We start from the raw sequence: 24155 nt of genomic DNA on the forward strand, positions 1-24155 counted from the left end.
GCAGACGGGAGACGGAGGGAGTCGGCTCCGAGGGAAGGGAAGGAATGTCCGTGCGGCCAAGGCTTCCTTCCGTAGGCAGTTTGTCCGGCACTGCGGTGGGCAGCCTCAGCGGGACCAGGACCCTGCCGCAGGGAAGAGGGGGCCTCGGGTCCGCTCGACGCGCTGATTGGTTGAGCGGCGCCTCAGGGGAAGAACCCGGATGTGCCTGGGCAGTCGCGTTGGCAGTCGGGGGCTCTGCGGTGCGGGCGTTCTCTGGTGCTGGCAGCCCGGGCGGATGGCGCAGGCCTGGGCTGGCTTCTCTGAGGAGGAGCTGAGGCGACTAAAGCACAGTAAAGGTAACAGGACGTGCAGGACCTGCTGGGGACCTTGAGTTCTGGGGTCTGTCAGGGCAGGGGGCGGGGCTGCAGCTGTGGAGGGGAAGGGGGCGGGGAAGAGGGAAAGGTGTTTGCGTTGCGGGATGGAGCCGCAGGTGGGCAGACAGGACGGGGGGCTCCCGAGGTGGACGCGCTTGGAGCCGTGTTGGTAGGGGCCGTCCCGGGGCTGGGACCTGCTCTGGGAAAAGAGAGTTCGGGGATCCCTTGCGGGGTTTCCCCTCTTCCTGTAAAAGGAATGGGGAGGAGGTGAGCCTGTAGCCGGGCCGAGCATTGCAGTGTGGATCCGGGGTTGAAGGTTGGGGTCAGGGTGCAGGGAGGAGGGGCACCCACCACGTGAGAATTGTGATGAGTTTACAGCAGCAGACAGTGACCGGGAAAGGGAGAGCACGGGGTCCTCGCGCAGGACGTCGGTGCTTTTCGTAATACATCTGGACTCTTGCGTCCGCTGCTGGTTGCCAGATGATTTGGGCAGCTCTTTCTAGCCCTTGAGAGCCAGTAACCAAAGGGGCCTTTGAGAGGTTAGATGTGAAATAAGTAAGTGTGTACACACACACACACACACACACTGCTTTGGTATAATCCAGAAATCTTGTGTTTCTCTCTCTGGCTTTAGAGAGTAATCATCGAATGGACTTGTACTATTTTGTTATCTTTTAAGGAAGGAATTAAGTGTGTTGATACTTGGTGAGAAACTCTTGGTGATATAAAGTAGGCTTTGCTGATGGTTGAAACTTCAAAAACTTCTGTTTGGTGATCCCGGTAGTGCACACAACTTACGTGAGTTCACTCGACTCTTGGTACCAAACTTATACTCTGTGCACTTGGAGAAAATTAAATAAACCCTGGCGTGCCTTTTCTTAGAGTTGGTGAGAATACTGCATATTGCTCAGGTAGGGCTGTGCGTTTTTAGCATGGATGTGAGGATAAGCCGCGGCTGACAAGTGGAAAAAGAAGTAAATTAGAAACATGGGGCCAGTGTAGATTACATAGGTTGAGGAAATTTTGACTGGCCCAGAGGCCTTTACAAATGAACTTAAACGTTGTAATGCAGTGTGTAATTAACTGACTCTGTCTTGCTTGGTGTTACCAAATTCTCTTGTTCTGTATTTTGAACATCCGTTCACTTAGATGTGAGTACAAGTGCTTCTGCTTCTTGTCCCACCTGAAGTTAAAGGTACCAGCTGCTGCAGCAGGGCTGCTAAGATGAACAAGGCCTCATCCCGCTTTCAGGGAGTTTGTGGTCTGCTAAGGAGACGAACTGTAATAGAATGCGATAGGAGATGTCCTACAAGAGCTTGCTGCGAGGGAGCAGGACCCTCACTCTGGGGGGAGGGGCGCGGTTGGGTGGCGCTTGGATATCACAGAGATTATGTGTTGGCAGAGGTGAGTTTGCTGGGGGGAGAAGACTTCATGTCCAACTCTAAATTAAATAATAGATTGATTATGTAGAAGTACATTTCTCAGTGTCTCTGCAATTTGGGATAGAGAGGGCGTGGGAGGACTTCGATTTCAAAGCCTGTCATTTCATAGCCAGACACTAGAGCACAGACACCCACTCACTAGTCTGAGGTCACCTTGAGGAAGAGGAAATGTCTTGGCATCTTTGTAAACTCGTAGCCAAACACAGTGATTGCCATGTGGCTCATCCAGCTCTGCCTCTAAATCTTTTTGTCTTGGAGTCCTCATTCGTGAAACTAGAAGTGTTGAGTCTTTGTTTTTCAAGGCTCCTTCTAGCTCTTCTCCAACCATTAAAATATAAATCTATGAAAGTGAAATTGGTTACCAACAAAAATAAGGAAAATAACTAGAGAAACCCATATGTGCAATGGTGGAGAACAAGAAGGTTCTCAACACTATAATATTGAAAAGCTGGGAATAAACCAAATGTTCGTTAACAAGAGTGGATAAATAAATTGTGGTATAACCACCCAGTGGGCTACTATACAGCTAGTGGGAATATGTGAACTGTAGCCACGTGAATTAACATGTATAACTTTCATAAAACAATGTATGAAAAGAGCAAGTTGCAGGAGAAAATATAGTCTGCTAACCTTTCAGAGAAGGTCAAAATCACACAGGCAGGTATGTTTTAGGAATGTAGAAAATCTGTAAAGAAAATCTAGGGACCGAAACACAAAATTCAGGGGAAGCAAGGAGTGGCAAATACATAGGGAATTTCAAAGGTAGTGGTAATTATGAAATCAGGTTAAGCCAAGTTAAGCTGCAATAACAAATAGCTCTAAAATATCAATTGTTTAAAATAATCCAGATTTACTTTACTCCAGCTTTGTGGCTACCATGGGTTGGCAGGTGACTCTGCTCCACATGGCCGCTCCACACAATGCCCTGGTGCTGTCGTGTAGGAGGAGCCCACCACGGCAGGAGGAGGAGAAGACTGAGAATTAAGCATTGGCAGTAAAATACTTTCACCAGTAAATGGCAGGTGTCACTCCTAGTTCATTTGGCAAAAGCAGGTCATATGACTTTAGAAGACACGATATACAATTAGCTTGTGTATTTCAAATAAGTGGGTAATGTTCTATTCTTGAATGGCAGTTATATTTACTATAATCATGTTTTATTTGCTAAACTGCATTGTTACTTCTTTATAATCCATACAGGGTACATTTGTGTGTATGCGTGTGTGTGACATACATATTATTGGACACTTGACATATATACTGAAAAATTAGAAATAAAAGAAGCAGTGCAGCTACAATGCTTTATGTTTTCCAGTTGTTGTTGATAAACGAAAAATACAAGAAGCCAAAGAAAATATGGCAAAAGACATGAGTAGACATTTCTTAGAAAAGGAGATATGAAGAGATGCTTATCACCATCAATAAGCAGAGAATTGCAGATCAAGAACATACTGAAACCCTAATTCATCATACCCAGTCTGCTGACAGAAAGTCAGAAGTCCTTTATCAGATGTGTCTGTTGCAAATCATTTTCTCCCAGTCTGGCCAGTTGTCTTCTCACTCCCTGGACATTATCTTTTTCAGTGCTGAAGTTTTTAATTTTAGTGAAGTTCAGCTTGCCAATCTTCTTCATGAATAGTGCCTTTGGTATTGAAAGTCATTGCCATACCCAAGACCATCTAAGTTTTCTCTTATATTCTAAAGGGTTTATGGTCTTTGTCTGAATTTTTGCATGTGGATGTCTAGTTCCGGGACCATTTATTGAAAAGAATTTGCTCCATTGTATTACCTTTGCTCCTTTGTCAAAGAGAAGTTGACACTATTTATGTGAGCCTGTTTCTGGGCCCTCTGTTCTGTTCCACTGATCTATCTGCCTAGTCTTTCACTAATACCTGCTGTCTTGATTACTGTAGCTTCACAGTAAGTCTTGAAGTCAAATAGGGTCAGTCCTCCAGCTTTGTTCTCCAGTATTGTATTGGCTGTTCTGGGTCTTTTGCCTCTTCACATAAACTTGAGAATCAGCTTATCAGTGTCCACAATATAATTTGCTGGGATTTTTATTGGGATTGCATTAAATCTATAAGTGGAGTTGTGATGAACTGACATCTTGACAATATTGAGTCTTCCTACCCATGAACGTGGAATATCTCTCCATTTTTTTTTAGTTTCTTGATTTAATTCATCAGAGTTTTGTAGTTTTCCTCATATAGCTCATGTACGTATTTTGTTAGATTTATATCTAAGTATTTTTTGAGTGCTAATGTAGATGGTATTTGTGATTTTAATTTCCAGTTCTACTTATTCCTTGCTGGTACATAGAAAAGCAATTGACTTTGTCATATTTATTTTGTATTCTGCCACCTTGCTATGATAGCTTATTAGCTTCAGGAGGTTTGTTTGTTTGTTTGTTTGTCATGTGTTTTAAGTGGCCTGATTCGTTTATTGCTTGAGAGTTTAAAAATTAGTGTTGTAAATCTGGTAGGTAGATTCTGTGAGGATGTGAAGTAAAATGGAAGCCGAAGGACAGCGTCCGAGCGGCACCACTAGTTCAGCCAGTGAAGACAGCTGGGAGGTGAGCACGCCCAGTGATGTTTTCTCTGACGGTCTGCGTGCAGATGAGCAAGCAAGAGTAATAAGCTCCTCTGCCAGGGCACAGGAGGCTGCTTTGTGCTTCTGGCTGACATCAACAGTAATAACACTTCACTTTAGATAGCCATCTATCTTTTAGAAATGTTTTCATTGCCCATCCCATTTCACCCGTATGCCAACTCTGTAAGTTAGGTGGAGCAGGTCATTTTCAACCAGTTTGACAGATGAGGAAACTGAGGTATGGAATAATTAATGGACTTGCCCCAGGTTACCAAGCTGAACAAAAGCAACTTGGACTGTGACCCCAGAACCTTTAACTCTGCTTTGGAAAATTTAAATAACAAATTTGCACGGCTTCAAAGGTCAATATAAGTACTATTACTCAGTTTATAATTCTTTTTTAAAAAATTCTCAAGAATCGTTTTATCGTCCTCTATTGCTTCGATCAGGCCACTGTTAAAGCTAGCTTGCACACATTGATTAAAAGCCAGCTGGACTGTGGGGAGCACAACCTTGGACTGTTCTGGAAGACGAAGGAGAACAATTCAGGGTAAACTAACGTTCCTAGACGCCAGACACTTCATTCAGTAATACTTTGTGTATAGTGGTTTCCTGTGTATCAGATTGCCTTAAGATCTGTTGAAATTTAAGAAAGGTAAAGCTCATTTGAAATTTATTTCAGGAGAGCAGGCACAACCATAAATCAAACTTAAAACATATCAGAGAATTCAATTTGTCTACCTAGCTTGGTCAGATTAGTTGATACTTTTGATGATTATCAAATCAAACTGAAAAAGAACTTTTGCTCTGTATCCTAAGGCGTTGCTCACAGACAAATGGATTTCCTTGAAGATAAACTGAAAACTAGGGCAGTTTTGGTTAAATACTAACAGTATGATGGAGGGACTGTTGGAACTCTGCGGGAAGATGGCTGTTTTTCCTTGGGCTTTTAAGACAGAGAAGGGGCAAAAACCTTGTAGAATTATCAAAGTTTAGTATTAATCCTTTATTTTCTTAGAGAAATTATAATTATTTGCTATTCACACAGAGGAATTTTCCTCTTTTTCTTTTTTATATAGACCTCTTTGAACCGCAGCGGCGTCCCCCTGTGAAGAAAAGTCGACAACAACTTCAGCGAGAAAAAGCCCTTCAAGAGCAGAGCCAAAAACTGGGGCTGCGAGATGGATCAGCCACGTCACCTCCGGAGCAGCTGCTTTTGGCGCCACAACAGAGACTTTCGAATCCAAAGCCACATTTTCCTCCCCTTACTGCTCCTAGTCCTCTCACGCCCACCCCTCCCGTTGGTGATGGGAGGCCACAGGGTACTGAGAGTCAACCAAGGGAACTGGGACTTGAAAATTCCCATGACGGTCACAGAAGTGCTGAGGTTCTACCTTCAGATAGCAAATCGGAGAAAAAGAAAGTGGAATTGTTAGTAAGTCTATATATCCATGAGATTTTTTTCCATTTTACCTTTTTTTCCCCATTGGGCTTTGAAGAAATGTAGTTTTAACATTTTCTGTTTTATATTCTAACCTGGAAATGTGATAAGTTGTCAGAAATATAGCTACCACCTACATATATTATAAACCAGTAAGTGTTAGGCATTTTAAATATTTAATGTCACTTAGTTCATTATTTTCACTTTACAGACAAATTCTATTTTGGGCTTAGAACAACTATTGTATTTCCAAAGCCAATACACAACTAATACGCAGTCGAGTTGGGACTCACAAAAAAGTCTGAATCCTAAGGCTACGACCTTTACATTTCCCGGAAACATTTTTATGTGTGTAGTACTCCTCTGCAGAGTGGTGCATCTGCACTGGCCCAGAAGAGAGTACTTGTGAGGAGACACGTAGGGAAGGTCAAAGGAGAGAGTGTAGGAAATTGAGGGTACTGATTAAATAATTCGCTTGCACCATTAGATTTCTTTTTGTTCTTAATTAAATTGTATTTAAATCACTTCCAGCATTTAGCCACATCCTTGTGAAAATTGCCATTCTATGACTTGTAAATTCATACAATCACATTTTTTACTATATCACTTATGCTTTAATATCTGTTTAATATGTTATTTGTTTCCTGCGGGTTCATTGCTCATAGGGAAGAAAGGGTGGTATTTGTTTCTGTTTTCCATTTTCTGAGTCTTTCTTTTTACAGGTTTTTTCTAATCTCAGCTATTTTTTTAACCTCTGATGATCCAGATTCCGTACTGTGACTTTACAGTACTTCCACCTCCCTGGGGTTTATAACCAAGAAATTATTTTGACAGGAGACACAAAGCTACATGATGCATGAGCCCAGTGTTGAACAAATGTGTCCATTTAAATGTCTTTAAGTACAATTTACCAGTAAAGGCCTGAGACAAGTGGGAGCTGGGTTTGCATTGAGCTGGGCAATTTAGATCGAATGTCATATGGAAAATTATTCTTAGGTACTTGGGAGAATTTCCACAGAAGACATGTAATCTCGGGAACTGTTGTTGGAAAGGAGAAATTCTGAGGCTGTAAGAGGGGGAAAGGAAAGCTGTGTTCCCAAGAATGCTCAGAGAGGACTTCTCACTTCTCTGGAAGAGGGAAGGGGTAGGCCAGAGAATAGCAAAGAATTAAGAAAGTGAAGGACTTAAAAGCAGAGGATCCCTGCCTAGCCGGTTCCCAGCAGTGGTGTGCCACCACACCCTCTGAAGGGAGAGACGCTGGTCAGAAAATGGGGAGAGAGAATCCAGGTGTCTGTGTTGCAGGATGTTTGGGAGCGGGTACGTGGTGAGCTGGGGCTAAGGCTCCTGGTGAGGAGGTGCGTGCAGAAGGAGAGATGAGAGAGGACCAGTGCTGGCCAGCACTAAGGTGCAGGCTGTAGGAATGGAGAGAAAAGGATCGTTTTAGAAGAGCTTACTAGGCTGGGAAAGAGATTTTTCATACAATGGCTGTAAGAAATGACAATATCTTTGAATGAAATACCTCTGTCATTAGCTTGTTTAATTTGAGTTGACATCACGTTGATGAGTTCTCAGGACACTTTAATACAGTTCTTCACTTTCAGAATTTGACAGAGTGGAAGAGGATTCGTGTTTTCAGATCTTTGAAGTTTTTCCTTAGCCTAGCATTCAACTCTTAGTTCCTAATGTTTCACTCTGTTTAAAAATATTTAAGAGCTGGAAAGAAGTGAGCAAATTGAAAGAAAATGAATGAATTAAAAGTTGGTTATTGTCCTAAGGATGTTACGTGGTGGAGACTTCCATTACAGAAAACTCTGAGTCACTTCTGGTCAAGATGTGGAGTTACATATACACTGTGCTCACCTACTCCCACCACTACATCAGACTTACAGCTAAAGTACAGAACAGTTACCCTTGAGAACTACTTGAAAATTAGTTGAACAGAACTCGTATAACTAAAGAGATGAAGAAAAAGACACAGTAGACTGGTGGAAGGGGCAGAGGAGCGGAACAGGCAGGTCCCACACTCATAGAACAGCAGTTCAGGAGAATCAGGAGGGATATCCAGGCTGTGGAGGGTCCCCACTGGAGGTGAGGGGTCCCAACCCCACACCAGCTCTCCATCCCAGGGCAGCAGTGCTGGGACGAGGAGCCCCCACAACTTCTTGCTGCGAAAACCAGCAGGGACGTACCCAAGTGAGACGGAGGGCTTCTGGAGTCCCAGGCTTTCTTGAGTCTGTGCACAGGCTTGCTCACTCACAGACCCACTTGCTCTAAGCCTGCAGGGGCAGCAGCTTGAAGAGTGGCAGGACATGCAAGGAAGAAGTAATTTCCCAGCTTTGGGTGAGGACTAGAAGAGCAGGGGGCAGCTCTCTCTGGGAACAAGCACTGGCAGGTGCCATTGTTCCTTCGTCAAGCATGGCACATGCAGGCTCAACCATCTCCTGATAGAGTACCGTCCACCTGTTCTGGCGAACCCCTGAGACCTCATCTCACTCAGCTTACGTGCCTGGCCTGTGCAGCTCCCAGCAGCTTTGCCACGCTAGCTGCCTGCCTCAGCTCAGGCTGTTGGCGTTCTTGAAACCTCAGATGTCCACAATCAATGAGCAGAAGCTGTCTTCAGCATGCCCTGTACACCCTGCTAAGTGGCCCAGGCCCTGCCTGGCAGAAGCTGCAACCAGTGTTGACTCAGAACATACTTTCAATCAAGCAGCCACAAACCCAGCACAAGTGGGGACTGAACTCAGCTCACATCATGGTGTCTTCCAAGGGGTCCCAAGTTTGGCACTAGTGGCATCGGCATCAGTTTGCAGCATAGCCTCTCTATAGCACCTCCAACCTGAGCACATCAACCAACTGCAGGTCACTTTGTAGCTTTGAACAGGTGGTCCCAAGCCAAGTGCAAGTGGAGGCTGACCTTGGCCTAATGGAGCTCCTCCAAAGAGGCTTCAGAACTAACACGACCAGTGACCAACTTCAGACCACCAGAGCATTACCCAACTAACTCCACAAACGATACTCCTGAAGGTTGAACTTAGCTGGCACCACAGCCCAGCTGGCCCTTGTAGCCAGTAAGCCTCAGAGTCAGTGGGTACACTGATGTGCCAGCAGCAGTCAAGGCTCAACTACGGCAGGAGAGCACACACTCCCACACAGAGAATATCCCTGGAGCACCCAGCTCGGATGAACAGGAAGACTGCACCACTGCGCCCCACAGGACACCCGCTACATAAGCTACCCTGCCGAGACCGGGAGACGTAGCAGCTCTACCTAATACATAGAAACAAACACAGATAGGCAGGCAAATGAGGAGATAAGCATGTCTCAGTGAAGGAGTAGAACAAAACCTCAGAAAAAGAAGTTAACAAAATGGAGACAAGCAATTTACCAGATACAGAGTTCAAAACACTGGCTAAAGGGAGCTCAGTGATCTTAAGGGAAGAATAGATGAACTCAGTGAGCATCTCACAAGTACAGAGAAACCATTAAAAAGAACCAGTCAGAAATGAAGAGTACATTAGAGGGAATCAACAGCTGATTATGTGAAGCAGAGGATCAAGTCAGCAATCTGGAAGAAAATGTAGCAGAAAACTCCCAAGTGGAATAGAAAAAAAGAATTTTTTAAAAAGTGAGGACAGTTTTAAGGGACCTATGAGAGTACATCAAGTGTGTCAATATTCACATCATATGGGTGTCAGAAGGAGAAAATAGAGAGCAAGGGACTGAGAATCTATTTGAAGAAAAAAATGACTGAAAATTTTTCTAACCTAATGAAGGAAACCGACGAGTCCAGGAAGCACAGAGAGTCCCAAACAAGATGAACCCAGAGAGGCCCACAGCAGGACACATCATAATTACAACCCCAAAAGTGAGAGACAAAGAATCATAAAAGGAGCAAGGGAAAACCAGTTATGTACCAGGGAACTCCTACAAGACTGTTGGGTGATTTCTCAACAGAAATGTTGCAGGCCAGAGGGATTGGCAGGAATATTCAAAGTGATGAAAGGTGAAGACCTACAACAAAGGATGCTCTACCCAGCAAGTCTCACTGAGAATCAAAGGAGAGAGAGAATTTCCCAGACCAAAAAAAGCTGAAGGAATTCACCATCACTAAACCAGTATTACGAGAAGTGTCAAAGGGACTTCTTTAAGTAGGAAAAAAATAAAAAATATGAGTAAGAAAATATAGGAAAGAAATAAATTCTCACTGATAAAGGCAAACACTGAGCAGAAGCAGTGGGTCAGCCAACTGTAAAGCTAGTTCAAAGGCTAAAAGGCAAAAGTAGAAAGAGCCTGTGTAATTACAATTACACATAAACACATAAAAAAAGTAAAAAAAAATGACAATAACAGGAGGAGAGTAAAAGTTGTAGTGATTTTAGACTGTGTTACAGCTTTAGCAACCATCAACTTAAACTGCTATAAACATGCTTTGGTATATAAGAAGCATGAGGTAACCACAAAGCAAAATATAAGGAATATACAAGAAAAAAGGAATCAGAACACAACACTATAGAAAGCCATCAACATACAAAATGAGAGAAAGAGAAAAAGGAACAGAGAAGAACTACAAAAACAATCAGAAGGCAAGAAAATGGCAAATAACCACATACCTATCAATAATTACTTTACATGTAAATAGAATAAATGCCCCAGTCAAAGGACATAGGGTAGTTGAATGGATAAAAGAACGGGACCCACACATGTACTGCCTACAATAGACTCACTTTGGATTGAAAGACATGCACAGACTAGAAGTGAAGGGATGGAAAAAGAACTTTGCACATGGAAATGAAGAAAACTTGGGGAAACAATAATTATGTCAGCCAAAATAGACTTTAAAACTAGGTCTGTAACAAGAGACAAAAAAAAGGACATCTCAATGATAAAGGAGTCCATCCAACAAGAGGATATAATTCTCATAAATATACCTAGGCACCCAACATAGGAGAACCTAAGTATATAGAGCAAATATTGATCGACATAAAGGGAGAAATCAACAGAAATACTGTAATAGTAGGGGGCTTGAACACACCACTGGTATCAGTGGATAAATCATCAAGGCAGAATATTAACAAGGAAACAGTGACCTTAAATGACGGCAGATGAGATGGATTTCATTGATATTTTGATCCAAAAGCTGCAGAATACACTTTTCAAGTGGACATGGAACGTTATCCAGGATAGACCATGTGTTGAACCACAAAACAAGTCTCAATAAATTTAAGATTGAAGTAATACCGAGCATCTTCTCTGATTGCAGTGATATGGAACTAGAAATTAATTACAAGAGTAAAACTGAAAAGCACATGAAGGCTAAATAACAAGCTACTAAAGAATAGCCCCTCACTGGCTGGTGTGCCTCCATGGACTGAGTGTTGGCCTGTGAACTGAGGAGTTGCCAGTTCGATTCCTGGTTGGGGCACATGCCTGGGTTGCAGGCCATGCACCCAGTGAGGGGATGGGCTAGAGGAAACCACACATTGATGTTTCCCTCTCTCCCTCTTTTTTTCCTCTCTCTAAAAATAAAATATATTTTTTTAAAAAGTAAGAATATACAATGTAAAAAAGACAGGCTCTTCAATAAATGGTTTTGGGGAAACTGGACAAATACACATGCAAAAGAATGAAACTCAATCACTCCCCTACATCATGTACAAGAATAAACTCAAAATGGATTAAATTCTTCAATGTAAGACCCCAAACCATAAAACTCCTAGAAGAGAACAGTCAATAAATTCTTGACTTTGCTCTTAGTAATATATCTTTTTGGATATGTCTTTTTGGGCAAGGAAAACGAGAAAAGAAAAGAAAACAAATGAGACTACAACAAAGTTTTTGCACAGTAAAGGAAACCATCAACAAAAAGCCAGCCTACTGAATAAGAGAAGATATTTGCCAATGGTACATCCAATAAGGGGTTAATATCCAATGTATATCAGTAACTCATACAATGTAATATTTTTTTAAAATTCAGTTATAAAATTGGCAGAATCTGAGTAGACATTTCTCCAAAGGACATACAGAAGGCCAGTGGACATGTGAAAAGATGTTTAACATCACTAATCATCAGGGAAATGCAAATTAAGATCACAATGAAATAACACCTCACACCCGTTAGAATGGCTATTATCAGTAAGACAAATAACAGGTATTGGTGAGGATGTGGAGAAAAGTGAACCTGCATGCACTGTTGGTGGGATTGTAAGTTGGTTCATCCACTATGGAAGAGGGGAGATTCCTCAGACCAAGAAAAATAGAACTACAATATGGTCCGGCAATTCCATTTCCAACTACTTGCCCAAAGAAATCCAAGACTCTCATATGGAAAGACATGTGCACACCTATGTTCACTGCAGCATTATTTATAGTACCCAAGGTATGGAAGCAACCTAAGTGTCCATCGGTAGAATGGATAAAGAAGAGTGGTTCCTATGTACAGTAAAATATTGCTCATCCATTTGCAACAATGTGGATGAACCTAGAAGGTATTGTGCCAACTGAAATAAGACAGACAGAAAAACAGATAACCATGTGATTTCGCTTAAATGGGGAATCTGAAAAAACAAATGAACAAACAACAGAAATAAACTCATAGATAACAGAAAACGAATTGATGGTTGCCAGATGGGAGGAGGTTTGAGGGAAAGGGTGGAAAAGATGAAAGGATTAAGAAGTACAAATTGGTGGTTATAAAAATAGTCCCAGGAATGTGAAGCACAGCATAGGGGATATTAGTCGATAACACTGTAATAACTGTATATGATGTCAGATGGGCACTCAGTTTATTGGGGTGACGACTTTGTAAGTTAGATAAATGTCTACTGCAATGCACCTGAAGTTAGTATTATATTGTATGCCAACTGTAATTGAAAATCTTTTGTTAAAAATTTAAAAATAAATGCATATTCAGTCTAGAGAAAAATAAAAAAATTCTGGGCATACAAAGAAGCAGGAAATTGTGATACATAACCAGGAAGAAAGTCATCAAAAGAAACAGACCCACAAATGATGGGAATTATCAGGCAAAGAATATTTAAGCAGTTATTATAAATATGTTCCATGTGCCCAAGAATGAAGAATATAAACTGATTTAATGATTAAATCATTAAAGTGATTTTTAAAAGAACTTTGAAAGATATAACATGACATTAGCTACAGACCTATTTATTTTACTTCCCATTTTGCATATAATACATAATTAACTTACACAAGTTTCTTTGTACTTCTAAAAAATGCCACTCTATTCTGGCTTCCAGTTTGTGGGTTCCTAGGTTATATACATATAATGGATTTCAAAGGGCCAATTTATGTAAGCCTTCTTTACTTCAAATCATAGTCTTTGTTTCTATTAGAACAAAATAATGAGCTGCAGATGGGTTCCTTTTAACAGGACTTTAAAAAATATATACATAATCTGGCTGATTAAATTTTATACAGAGGGGACTGAGACTGGTAAGGTGTGGGGTGAGGTTTCAGAAACTCATTTTTACACTTTTTTGCTCCCTAGGCAAGAAAAGTCTCGCTGGGAAATCCTCCAACAAGAACAGCGGCTAATGGAAGAGAAAAATAAACGTAAGAAAGCTCTTTTGGCTAAAGCTATTGCAGAAAGGTGAGGCACCTGAACCAGGAGAGGTGGTTTGCAATGTGCGGCCAGCTCTTACCATGTTTTATATTTTTGCTTTCCCATGTCCATTGTAGTAGACTGACATTTTCTTGACAACCATTATTTTTTAGACTAAATAAATGATGCTTTATAAATCATACTGACATTCTGGTGTTAATTTAGTAAGGAGGACTTTTTAGCCATAGATCGTAACAAATTTATTGACACCGGTGCAATTACAACTTAGGATCAACATCAGTGTTTTCAGTTTTAACCATCTCCGCATTCATAAGGGAACAATGAAGAACTGTCAGTACAGTGCGAGTAAATTAACCACCAGTCCAGGTTTTCGTTTTGATACTTAGGGGCCTTTGTCACCTAACATGTGGAAGAGGAAGATTGTTGCACATAAGTGACTTGTACTTGTGTTTCCTAAGGACGTTTTTCTTAAATAATTCACCCTGCCCTCACTGGTAGAAGAGTACGCGGTACAAGTTAACCTCTCAGCGATGACTCGGGTCGCGGGTGTGCACTGCCCCGTACTGTGCCGTTCTCTCCGCCCAGTGGCAGTGTGTCCGAGATCCCCTTCCCTTCCCTGCACTGCGCTGGCCCTGAACAGCACCATTCCCATTCGAACCACCGTCCCGTCCCCTCACCCACTCTTCCTGCGGAGGCCTAGGCAACCAAGCTTAGTCAATGAAGCAGCGACGGACAACACCGAGGACTAAATGCAAGCAAGTATTCCATGGCATTTTCTTTTTAGATTGCCAGAAAAGCCTGGCACATCAGCTGTGGAGTGGAACTGACGTAGTGTCAGGGAGGGGAAGGAACACGGATGGAGGGACAGGCGGGCAGGTGGAAGAGCAATTCCACTACACACTGTACCTCTTTGGCAGATGCAGTATGTATTGGAAAATGATTTTTTCCTCCTGCTGGTTTACCTTGATCTTTCATGAAACTTAGGAAATACTACTACTTACTGAATTTATGTTGTGGGGGGGGACCATGATTATTGAAAAGTGATTATTAGAAAGCATGTTAGCAGTCTTCAGTATGGAGCAGGTTCTAGAGGCTTTTACTGTGGATTTGACCCCAAATTTTACAGGCTTAGCATGTGTTCTGTACGTGTTTTCCATGTGAGACAGGAGGCACTGATGTAAGCTGATTAGATTACTAATAAGTGGACAGTGAAGCCCAGTACTTGTAGTAAAAGAGCAACACTGTTAACTTCTATAGGCGGCAAACAAGGGTAAGTGCATAAATACAGCGGAGACCTGTAAGTTGCAGTGTAGTGGTTTTATGTGGGAGTTTTATTCTCCTGTGAGAATGTGTGTGAAATTTTGAAATGAGTGAAATCATGATTAAAGGTTGGCTTTTGCCTTTGTTTATTCTATTTCTAAGTGCCTAATACACTTGGGAGTGATGAGGGGACCGAGATGGTGATTGGATGTGCTTTTAAACAAAAAAAAAAGTGCTTGATTTTGAGCTCCATGAAGAAGAATTTTGAGGACCTGTAGTTTTGCCTAAAGAACAGGACTCAAAGGAATAAAAGTTTGGGGAAATGAGTCCTACAGAAGTTAAAGCCAAATAGATGTTTTTAGACATAAAGAAATGGTGTTTGATGTAGGCCTCTGTTCTTGGTATCCACTAGATATCAAACAAAGAAAAATGTTGGCGTAGTGAGAAGAATTTAAGACTAGAGATTTGGAAAGTTATGTTCAATGATGTTCCAATGTAAAGAAAATACAGATATATTCCTTTAGAGCTTATTCGTGTCCTTATGGAATGAATACAGACCTACAACTGAACTATTGATTATTTTTAAATCTTTTCCCCTCATGTATGAAAATTGTATATACTAATAGTAAACTTGAAATAATAAGGGAAAGAAGTGCAAATGCAGTCTTAGAGATATACCAAAATGTTACCAGCATTTGATTTCAATTTTTCTTGTTTTTTCTAATTAAAAGAAATTATACATTATATTCATACTGTATATACGGTAGCTTGCTTTTTTTCACTTACACTGACCGTATGGATACATGATTTTAAAATGTTTTTCTTTCTCCATTCGTGTTGCTGCTCTTCCAGGTCTAAAAGAACCCAGGCAGAGACCCTGAAACTGAAGCGGGTCCAGAAGGAGTTGCAGGCTTTGGACGACATGGTGTCAGCGGACATCGGGATCCTCAGGAACCGGATCGACCAGGCCAGTCTGGACTACTCCAATGCTCGGTGAGTTGGGGAAACTGGATTCTGAACAAGCAGTTCCATTGAACTAAAGTTCGTTGCTAGCTGGGTCAGCACCGTTTTTGTATATCATCGTTGCCACCTCATAACAAGCACATCAGGTGCTGTATTTTTGCCTGTTATGGGAGTGGTGGTAAGTGTGTCTCCTCTTCATGAGGTCTCCCTTCACGTCGCCGTACCGCTCATGTTCTCGTTAGAGCGTCTCTGCATGATTTGTCTGCATCTGAGTCTTTCCTGCCAGTGCACCAGGTATCTAACATTTGGGACCCTGCAAATATCTGGAAGACTTGCCCCCAAACCACAGTTCTAAGACCAAGTTTCTGCTCTTTCTGTTAAGAAATTTTGATTGTCTGAGATGCTCCTTAGTGATTAGCCTCATTCTCATTTCAGTTTTCATTAAAAAAAGATCTAGTTTATTTTTTAAAATCTATGAGTACTTTAAGGAAAATACCAGTGTGTCTTGAAAGCTTTAAGTTTTTTCTTTTCGATTATATTCTGTGTAAATAGTTCACTATCACGTGTTTTCTTGGTTTCAGCCATTGGCATTTTTTAAGAGAAAAAATCATCGTGGAGTAGTTTTTAAATGAACTAACACATGTAAAGAATTACATGAACTTTGCAAGCAGATAAAAAGGCAAAAAATTAAGTCCAATTTTCAGGGTTTTCAGTCCTTTCAACATTGCTTTAATCATCCTGGCTTGTCTTTTTTCACAAGGGAATGCTGTGTTAATGACTCGGTTTTGCATCTTTCTCTGTAACACTAGAAATCAATCAGAATGCCTCATTAGTCCAGGGTGAACCACAGCATCAGAATGTTTATATAACAATTTAATAAAGCGGAAATGCTTGATTGTGGTTTTTAATTCACTGTTTATTGTTTAAGAAAGAGCTTGTGGTGTCCTTGTGATTTTTGTAATTGTTGCTTGACCATATGCTGTTAGACTTAATGGGTTGCCTAAATTAATGCCATCAGTAGCTGATAACTAGAGGTTCCAGATTTCTACTAATAAGGTCATTAAGGAGGTGACCAAGATTTTATTAAGATTAAACTAAGTCTAGATGTTTAGCACATTTTATTCTCTGTAAGTTAAGGTTGCCAGAGGAACATTTTTTTTGCCATTGTAGCCCTTTATATGAATAATTCATATTACTCTGGATACCTCAACAGAAACATCATCTGCTTGTTTTAATTCCATCCTACAGGAGGCTGGAGAAGGATGCCTTCGTCCATCAAATAATTATATGTTAAAAATGTCATAGTTTTAGCCTTCAGAGAACCACAGAGAAGGTGGAATTACTGGTTAAAGGAGAAAAAGTCCCATATTGTAGAAATACTTGTAATGAAATTTTAGTAAATTCTTTTTTTAAAAAAAGATTTTATTTATTTATTTTTAGAGAGGGAAGGGAGGGAGAGAGAGAGAGAGAGAAACATCAATGTGCGGTTGCTGGGGGTCATGGCCTGCAACCCAGGCATGTACCCTGACTGGGAATCGAACCTGCAACGCTTTGGTTCGCAGCCTGCGTTCAATCCACTGAGCTACGCCAGCCAGGGATGTAAATTCTTACATAATAAAAAACTTACCATGTAAATTTTTTTACACCTCAAGCTGAAATGACAATTTTTCATGGTACTGATATTGACATCATGGTATGTGAATATCTGTATTGCATGTGTGAGGCTATTTTTAAAAACCTCATAGACAGTTGTGGCTAGGACCAGCATTGTATTTTGTTCATGCAAAAGATTAAATTTTCTAAATTTATATCTGTGGTTATTGAGAAATTATAGGTTGGTGATATAACATTCTGGTCTAGATTTCTTGTGATCCCCGGGATAGTCCATTTCTGTGGGAGATTTCCTTGATTTTTTTTTTTTAAGTATGGTTGTATAGGCCTGGGACGGTGCCGTGTCCACAGACGTCCTGGAGTTCCCCGGAAAACAGGCTTCCGTAGATGCGTGTCAGGGCACACAGCCCCGAGGAGACCAGCACTCGGGCGAGGCAGCTCCAGAGCTGCTGCCGCCGCCGCCGCTGTCAGCAGCGACGATGACAGTGCGGCCATATGCTGTGCAGGCCAGCTTGTAAAACTCAGAGCGGCTGCATGTAGAACATTCCTTTAACCCTCCATGTACCGGGAAGAACAATTATCACTGGTTGCCATCCATGTTCAGTGGACCCTGCCCCGCACACAAGCACATACACGTGCACACACAGGTATGTGCATCATATTCCAAGTCATTCTATGAATAATTCACAGAAGTAAGAATGGAAGGGATTGTGGGAAAAATTGTAATGTGAACATAAGCATCACAAACTGCTTTGTATCGAGTGCTGTTTGACTCCAAAACTTATTATAAAAGGCTGAAAGAATGTGGCAATACAAGACAGTCCAGATACTTGTAAAATACTGAGTGATTAACTATGAAAATAACATTTTCTTTTTAAAATCCTCTCTTCACTGATTGATTCTTGAGTTGAGAAAATTCATCTTGGGCGTGTTTCTCTGAAGACCGGTGTGCTGAGCTCTCACTCACACGACCTGTCTCACTGTCCAGTCCGGACAGTGCGTGTCTGCGTTGGTGTTGGTTTCCCGCGGCCGCTGTAACAAGTTACCACAGACGGGGGCGGGGGGCGGGTGGTGGGGGGGGGGGGTCTTAGAACAGCAGAAACTGACGCTTGCGTTTCCCGGAAAGCAGTGCGGGACGTCCAGGGTCACTCTTCCTTCTGGGTGCTGGGGAAAAGGAAGTGAGTGTCTTTTGGGGGTCACGTGTTAGCCCACCACATTTACCTTTTGATTTGTGTAATAACTGCGAAATGTTTTCATCTGTTCATTTTCTCTACTTTGCCATTAGGACAGAAAATAAAAAAAATATATTAATTCTCAGCTGTGTTCAGTGAAAGCTGAGAACAGATTACAGATGGGGGTTTCCAGTCTTTCATACCTTTTTGAAAGGTGATGTAATACTTTGGACAACACAGTAAGAAAATTAATCGACAGTGATTTATTCCATTATATCATCATCCTTTTAGGTCATTTCATCATTCCCCTTTTTCGTATTATTTTAATTTTTTAGCATAAATGGGGATAATTGGTGAGTAACAAGGAAATACTTCCTAGGGTGGTGAAATGGCAAATGTGTCAAGATACATGAGAAATGCATCTCAGTGATCCGATAATGTGCCTTCAATTTATTTAAAAAATCCAGTGGACTCATGTAATAATTGCAAATTATGATTCGTTTCAGTCTACTTTTTAAAATATAAGTAAATTTTCTCTTTGTTCTCTGGAAGACTTCTGAGAAAGGATAAAACAAGCATGGTTTGTTGATCCTTACAGACAGTTACAGTTGCTCATAAAAGGAGCTGGAAAACTGAAAGTGGACCATGGAACCCAATGGCGTGCCAAGGGTTAACAATTGAGTTTGTCGGGGGTTTTCGTTTGTTTTTGTTTTTAATTTCAGGGAAACCCAAACCAAGAGAGTTTCTAGAATCCTATAAATAACATTCATTAAGTCATTCAGTGTCCCTTTAAAATAACGAAATGATTCTTCAACTACATTGCAGCTCAGTGTCTCTTGCTGTATTGTGCATGATGCGCTTACTGTTCTGTCCCAGACTGTGCCATCACACTGACTTGGTGCGCCCCCCGGCCCCCCGGCCCAGAGTGCAGCTTGTGAAACTAACCAATATTCTAAACATAAATCACTCTGTACAAGAACATATATGCATGTTTCTGGCCAGGAGGACTTAAATAAATAAACAAAATGCAGAATCTTCAGTGATTTATCCAGGGTGAAAGATCAGTGGAAACCTAGGGACCAATTTGCAAATCTTCATTTCAATTCAGCATTCATGAGCCCAGCCGGTAGATCTTTCCTACCTGACTCTGACTGGCTGAGGGAGACCACATACGTGCAGAGAAGGGGGGTGGGGGTGGGGGTGAAAGGGGTACGTATTCACGCACCTGTAGCGGCTGTTGCCAGAGCTCTTAAGCTTGATGCCAGAGCATTCACACGCAGGATGTGTTGCACGGCACGGGAACACGGGGCCCAACACCCAGCAGAGCTCCTCTAGAACAGTTCTCTTAACCTCCAGGGTCATGGGAAAACACCTAGCTTTCTCCTTCTTATACTTTCTAGATGACAGTCAGAAAAAGGAAATATGATAAATGAATGCCAGGTAAAAGTTCTCAAGTTTAAACACCAGATGCTTACATAATTTTAGTTTTAGATACATGTTTAGTGATACACTGCTGGTGCTTTTTGATCCTGGTGCTCTGGAGGGGAAGTTCTGTGTCTTGAGGACCTGCCGGCACTGGGCCAGACACTCGCCCCAGTTGCACGATACAATCCTTTACGCTCTGAGGAAGTGCTTTGCTCGCTGCCATTCTGCAGACAGATGAGCGCTCAGTTGAAGAAACTACCGGGGGTCACTGCACCGGCGTTTCAGTCGCTGCGGGCCTAGGCTCTGACCCTGTCCACGGGCACCCGGCTGCTCTGGTCTCAGGATGCTGACCGGAGGCGTCTCCGATTAGAACGGAGGCATCTCTGATTGGAACGGAGGTAAACTGCCAACTGCAGAGAACGTTTAACCCGCAGGCTAACTGAGGGCTCACGGGGTGACCCAGCACCGTGCGCTCTGCGAAGGGCAGAGGTTCAGGCAAGTACAAACTGGGTCATTCTAGGCGACGAGAGGCAGCCCCACGGGCACTTCATCACATCAGAGACGTCCTCACCCTGCGCAGACGCCGAGGTTTCCGTAGAGCGCTGCAGCTCTCCCATCGTGCTGCGTCCAGTGTGGCCGCCAGCTGTGGCTCCCCCAGATCCCAGAGGTCACTGTCCTTATCCTTCTCCACAAGAGTTTTCCTTTTCTAACCCGTTAATCGAGAGAGAGCGATTTCTCAACAACAACAACAAACAAATGGAGCTAAAAATGAGCAGAGGACCTGAATAGACACTTTTCCAAGGAAAACATACAGATGGCCGACAGACATATGAAAAGATGCTCAGCCTCTCCAGCTACAAGAGAGATGCAAATCAAAACCACAATGAGATACCACCTCACACCTGTTAAAACAGCTCTTATCAATAAGACAGGAAACGACAGGTGCTGGAGAAGATGTGAGGAAAAGGGAACCCTGTGTGCTGCTGGTGGGAGCACAGACTGGCGCGGCCGCTGCGGAAACCTCCACTCAGGGATTTCTGCAAACATGAGTGGAGCCACCTTATGACCCCCGCCATCCCTTTGCTGGGCACCTACCCCCACATTTTTGAGAACACTCACTGGTAAAGCTCTATGTCCCCCTGTGATCGTTGCAGCTTTATTCACAATAGTCCAGACATGAAAACAACTTCAGTTGGATGATTAGATAAAGCAGATATGGTACATACATAAATGGAATAGCACCCAGTCATAAAAAAATATGAAATATTACCATATGCAACAACCTGAATGGATCTCGAAAGTATGCTAAGTGAAATAAGTCAGGCAGAAAGGACAAGAATCATGTGATTTCACTCTAAGTGGGGCATAAAACAAAAAGCAACCAACAAGCAAGACAAGAAGACTCGGCCGTAGACAGAATGCTGTTTACCAGCAGGGAAGAAGGATGGAGGGAGGCAGCAAGGGGGAGTGGGGGTCAAATACATGGTGACAGAAGAGGCTGGACTTCCGGTGGGGAGCATGGGATGCAAGTTCGCAGCTGTATTATATAATGTGATTATTAACCAATGTCACCCCAATACATTTAACTTAAATAACAGAGATACTGATTTTTCTGCCTTCTCCGTCTCTTCCTGTCCCACCACTCACACACAGACGTAACCAGATGTGTGCCGGAGCTAGCTTCACTGGTTCCTGAGAGCAGATCTGGTGCGTCTTTTCCCAGTTCTGCGTTCAGTCACATGGGTAGCTTGAAACCGGCCACGGTGGTGGTATTGACACCACGGAAATCAACACACTGCGAATGAGGGCTCTCCCCCTCAGAGCTTTCGTACCACTGGATTAACCCCCTTAGCCTGCTTTCATTTAAGCACCACCTTGGAAGGAGGAAATGCGTGCAGATGAGCGTTGTGACACTAGGAGAGCCCAAGTGTGGATGGGGTGGAAGTTTTGGCAGCATCAGCCTAGTTTTAGTTTCTCTTAACGTGTAGACAAGAGTTCATAAAGCCTTTATAGCCATATCTTCATTATATATTGTTTCTGAATTCTGGAGTTTAACTGTTGCTTCTCAGCCCTCCTTTCTGCCATGGAGAACTAATGGGCCCTCTTTGTACCTGTCCCTACAGGAAGCGGTTTGACAGGGTGGAAGCGGAGTATGTTACAGCCAAGCTCGACCTGCAGCGCAAGACTGACATTAAGGAGCAGCTCACCGAGCACCTTTGCACGATCATACAGCAGAATGAGCTCCGCAAGGCCAAGAAGTTGGAGGAGCTGATGCAGCAGCTGGATGTCCAGGCTGATGAGGAGTCTCTGGAGCTTGACGTGGAGGTGGAGAGACTGCTGCACGAACAGGAGGCAGAAGCAGGGAAACACAAGGTGCATGGAGAGAGACCACTGCAGCCTTCTGGGGAGAGTGCGGCTTTAGGGTCTGCCCAGAACACAAGGCATCAGGCACCAGCCGCTTCCCCAAAGGTGGACGGACAGTGTGAAAGTCCCGAGAGCGCTCCCCTGCGCGCTCCAGACTGCCCGAGTCAGGGGGCGAGAGCGACTGTCAGCGACGACTCGGCTGCCCCGAGCACGTGAGCACTGGTGTCGTTTCTCCCCACTGCTGGACGCAGTGCTCGGTAGACCCTCCGTTGTGGCTCTGCTGCGACCTCTGGTGAAGAGGGCCCCTGTCAAACAGCGTTAATTTTTGGATCTGTGATTAGTTTTATGCTAACGTGTTTGGCCATTCCAAAGACGCAAATGATGATAATTTTATACATAGGGGCATAGTTCACCCTAATGTTGGTCCATTTCCCTTAGTGTAGCCTTATTTTGGGTAAAATCAAGTGACTTAAAAGGGTAGAAGAAAAACTACATGGCCATGAGTGTTTCTAGACCAGGTAAATAAAGAAAAGTAAATTGAAAACTGATAACACCTCATCAAAATCATTTAACTTCCAGCAGAAGTGCTGAGACCGAGAACCCTATGTATGTCATCAGTAAAGAGACGCAAAAATTAAACGTGAAAAAGAGAGCAAGAAACAGAAAACAAGTAGTATTTGGATCTTACTAGATTATTACCTCTTTGGATCGTACTAGAATTGGAAACACAGCTTCACAATTACCGGACAACTTAAGCCAACATTACTGTTGGGTTCAATTTGCCTCTTAAGTGGCTTTAGTTTACAACCTGAGTTTTGATTAGTAGACACACACAAACATATGCACATACAAATATGTCATATGTATAATTTTACTATTAACATATTGTCTCCTTTAATCACATTGGTCAAATTAGTGAAAGCATTTCTGTGGTGAGGCTGCAAATCTTGCTACATTTTATTATGAAAAAAACACATTTTCTTTCTAATATTTCCTATAAATATGTGTTTTATATGTCATACATAAGTTATCCTGACATAAAGCATTTAAATAATTAAAATGATGACTTTCTTACTGCTTTAGTAGTTTATCATCACTAATACTTGACCACTACATTGTGCTGTATGTGAATATGCAAATAAGTATTGCAACTTTGTCACAAAATCTGTGAATATTACATTCAGTTCTGATTGATTAGAAATTCCAAACAGTAAAGTCATGCATTTTAAGTCTTAAAAAGAAATAAAAGAGGATAAAGACAAATATTGTATCCATAGTAATCTCTGAAAAAGATTTTTTAAATTAGTTTAAGGATATTATTTTCTGATAATGTGGATGAGCTCTGTATTTTTATATGATGTTATTGACCTAGAAATGTAGCTTTCCATCACTGACTTCTCTAAACAGAGGCATTTGTGTAGGTAGTGCTGTTTTTATGTATGAGTGACATACGTAAACACCAAAAGCTTCATTGTCCAATATGCCCCTATTTTTCTAAGGAATAAACAAGTCTGATGCACTCATAATGTGGTCTCTCATTTACCTTTCAAAAAAATTCCACAGCTTAGTATGTATTCCTTTTTTTTTAAAGTATATATTCTTGGGCAGTGTGTGGCAGTAATGCGTCCTGAATCGCCATGACCGTATGCAGTCATCTATTTCTGCGTGAACCTCTGTTAGGGCAAATTCATCACTAAACAAGCTTCTGTAATACTGGCCAAATACAGATAGGTACAATTGAATAGTCAGTGTAAGACTTTAAGAAGTTACCAGCCCTGGCTGGCGTAGCTCAGTGGATTGAGCTCGGGCTACAAACCAAAGGGTTGCCAGTTCGATTCCCAGTCAGGACACATGCCTGGGTTGTGGGCCAGGTCCCCATTGGGGGCCACAAGTAAGATGAAACCACACATTGATATTGCTCTCTCTCTCTCTTCCTCCCTTCCCCTCTCTAAA

The 24155-nt window shown here is 42.2% G+C and overlaps 1 protein-coding gene across 2 annotated transcripts; it reads left to right on the forward strand.

Annotated features, from left to right (window-relative positions):
- Positions 1–199: 199 nt before the first annotated feature.
- GORAB (golgin, RAB6 interacting) lies at positions 200–23716 on the forward strand. 2 transcript variants are annotated; one of them, XM_045838381.1, is made up of 5 exons: positions 200–335; positions 5464–5815; positions 13333–13434; positions 15520–15660; positions 21962–23716. In XM_045838381.1, the coding sequence occupies exons 1-5, from the start codon at positions 200–202 to the stop codon at positions 22416–22418; spliced, it is 1188 nt and encodes a 395-aa protein (XP_045694337.1). In that variant the 3' UTR covers positions 22419–23716. The 2 variants fall into 2 exon arrangements, with proteins under 2 accessions (XP_045694337.1, XP_045694338.1); XM_045838382.1 differs by lacking the exon at positions 200–335 and having other exon boundaries at positions 5687–5819.
- Positions 23717–24155: the final 439 nt, after the last annotated feature.

Source organism: Phyllostomus hastatus, unplaced genomic scaffold (genome assembly GCF_019186645.2).
Source record: "Phyllostomus hastatus isolate PE091 unplaced genomic scaffold, TTU_PhHast_1.1 phas_contig_283, whole genome shotgun sequence".
Lineage (NCBI taxonomy): Eukaryota > Metazoa > Chordata > Mammalia > Chiroptera > Phyllostomidae > Phyllostomus > Phyllostomus hastatus.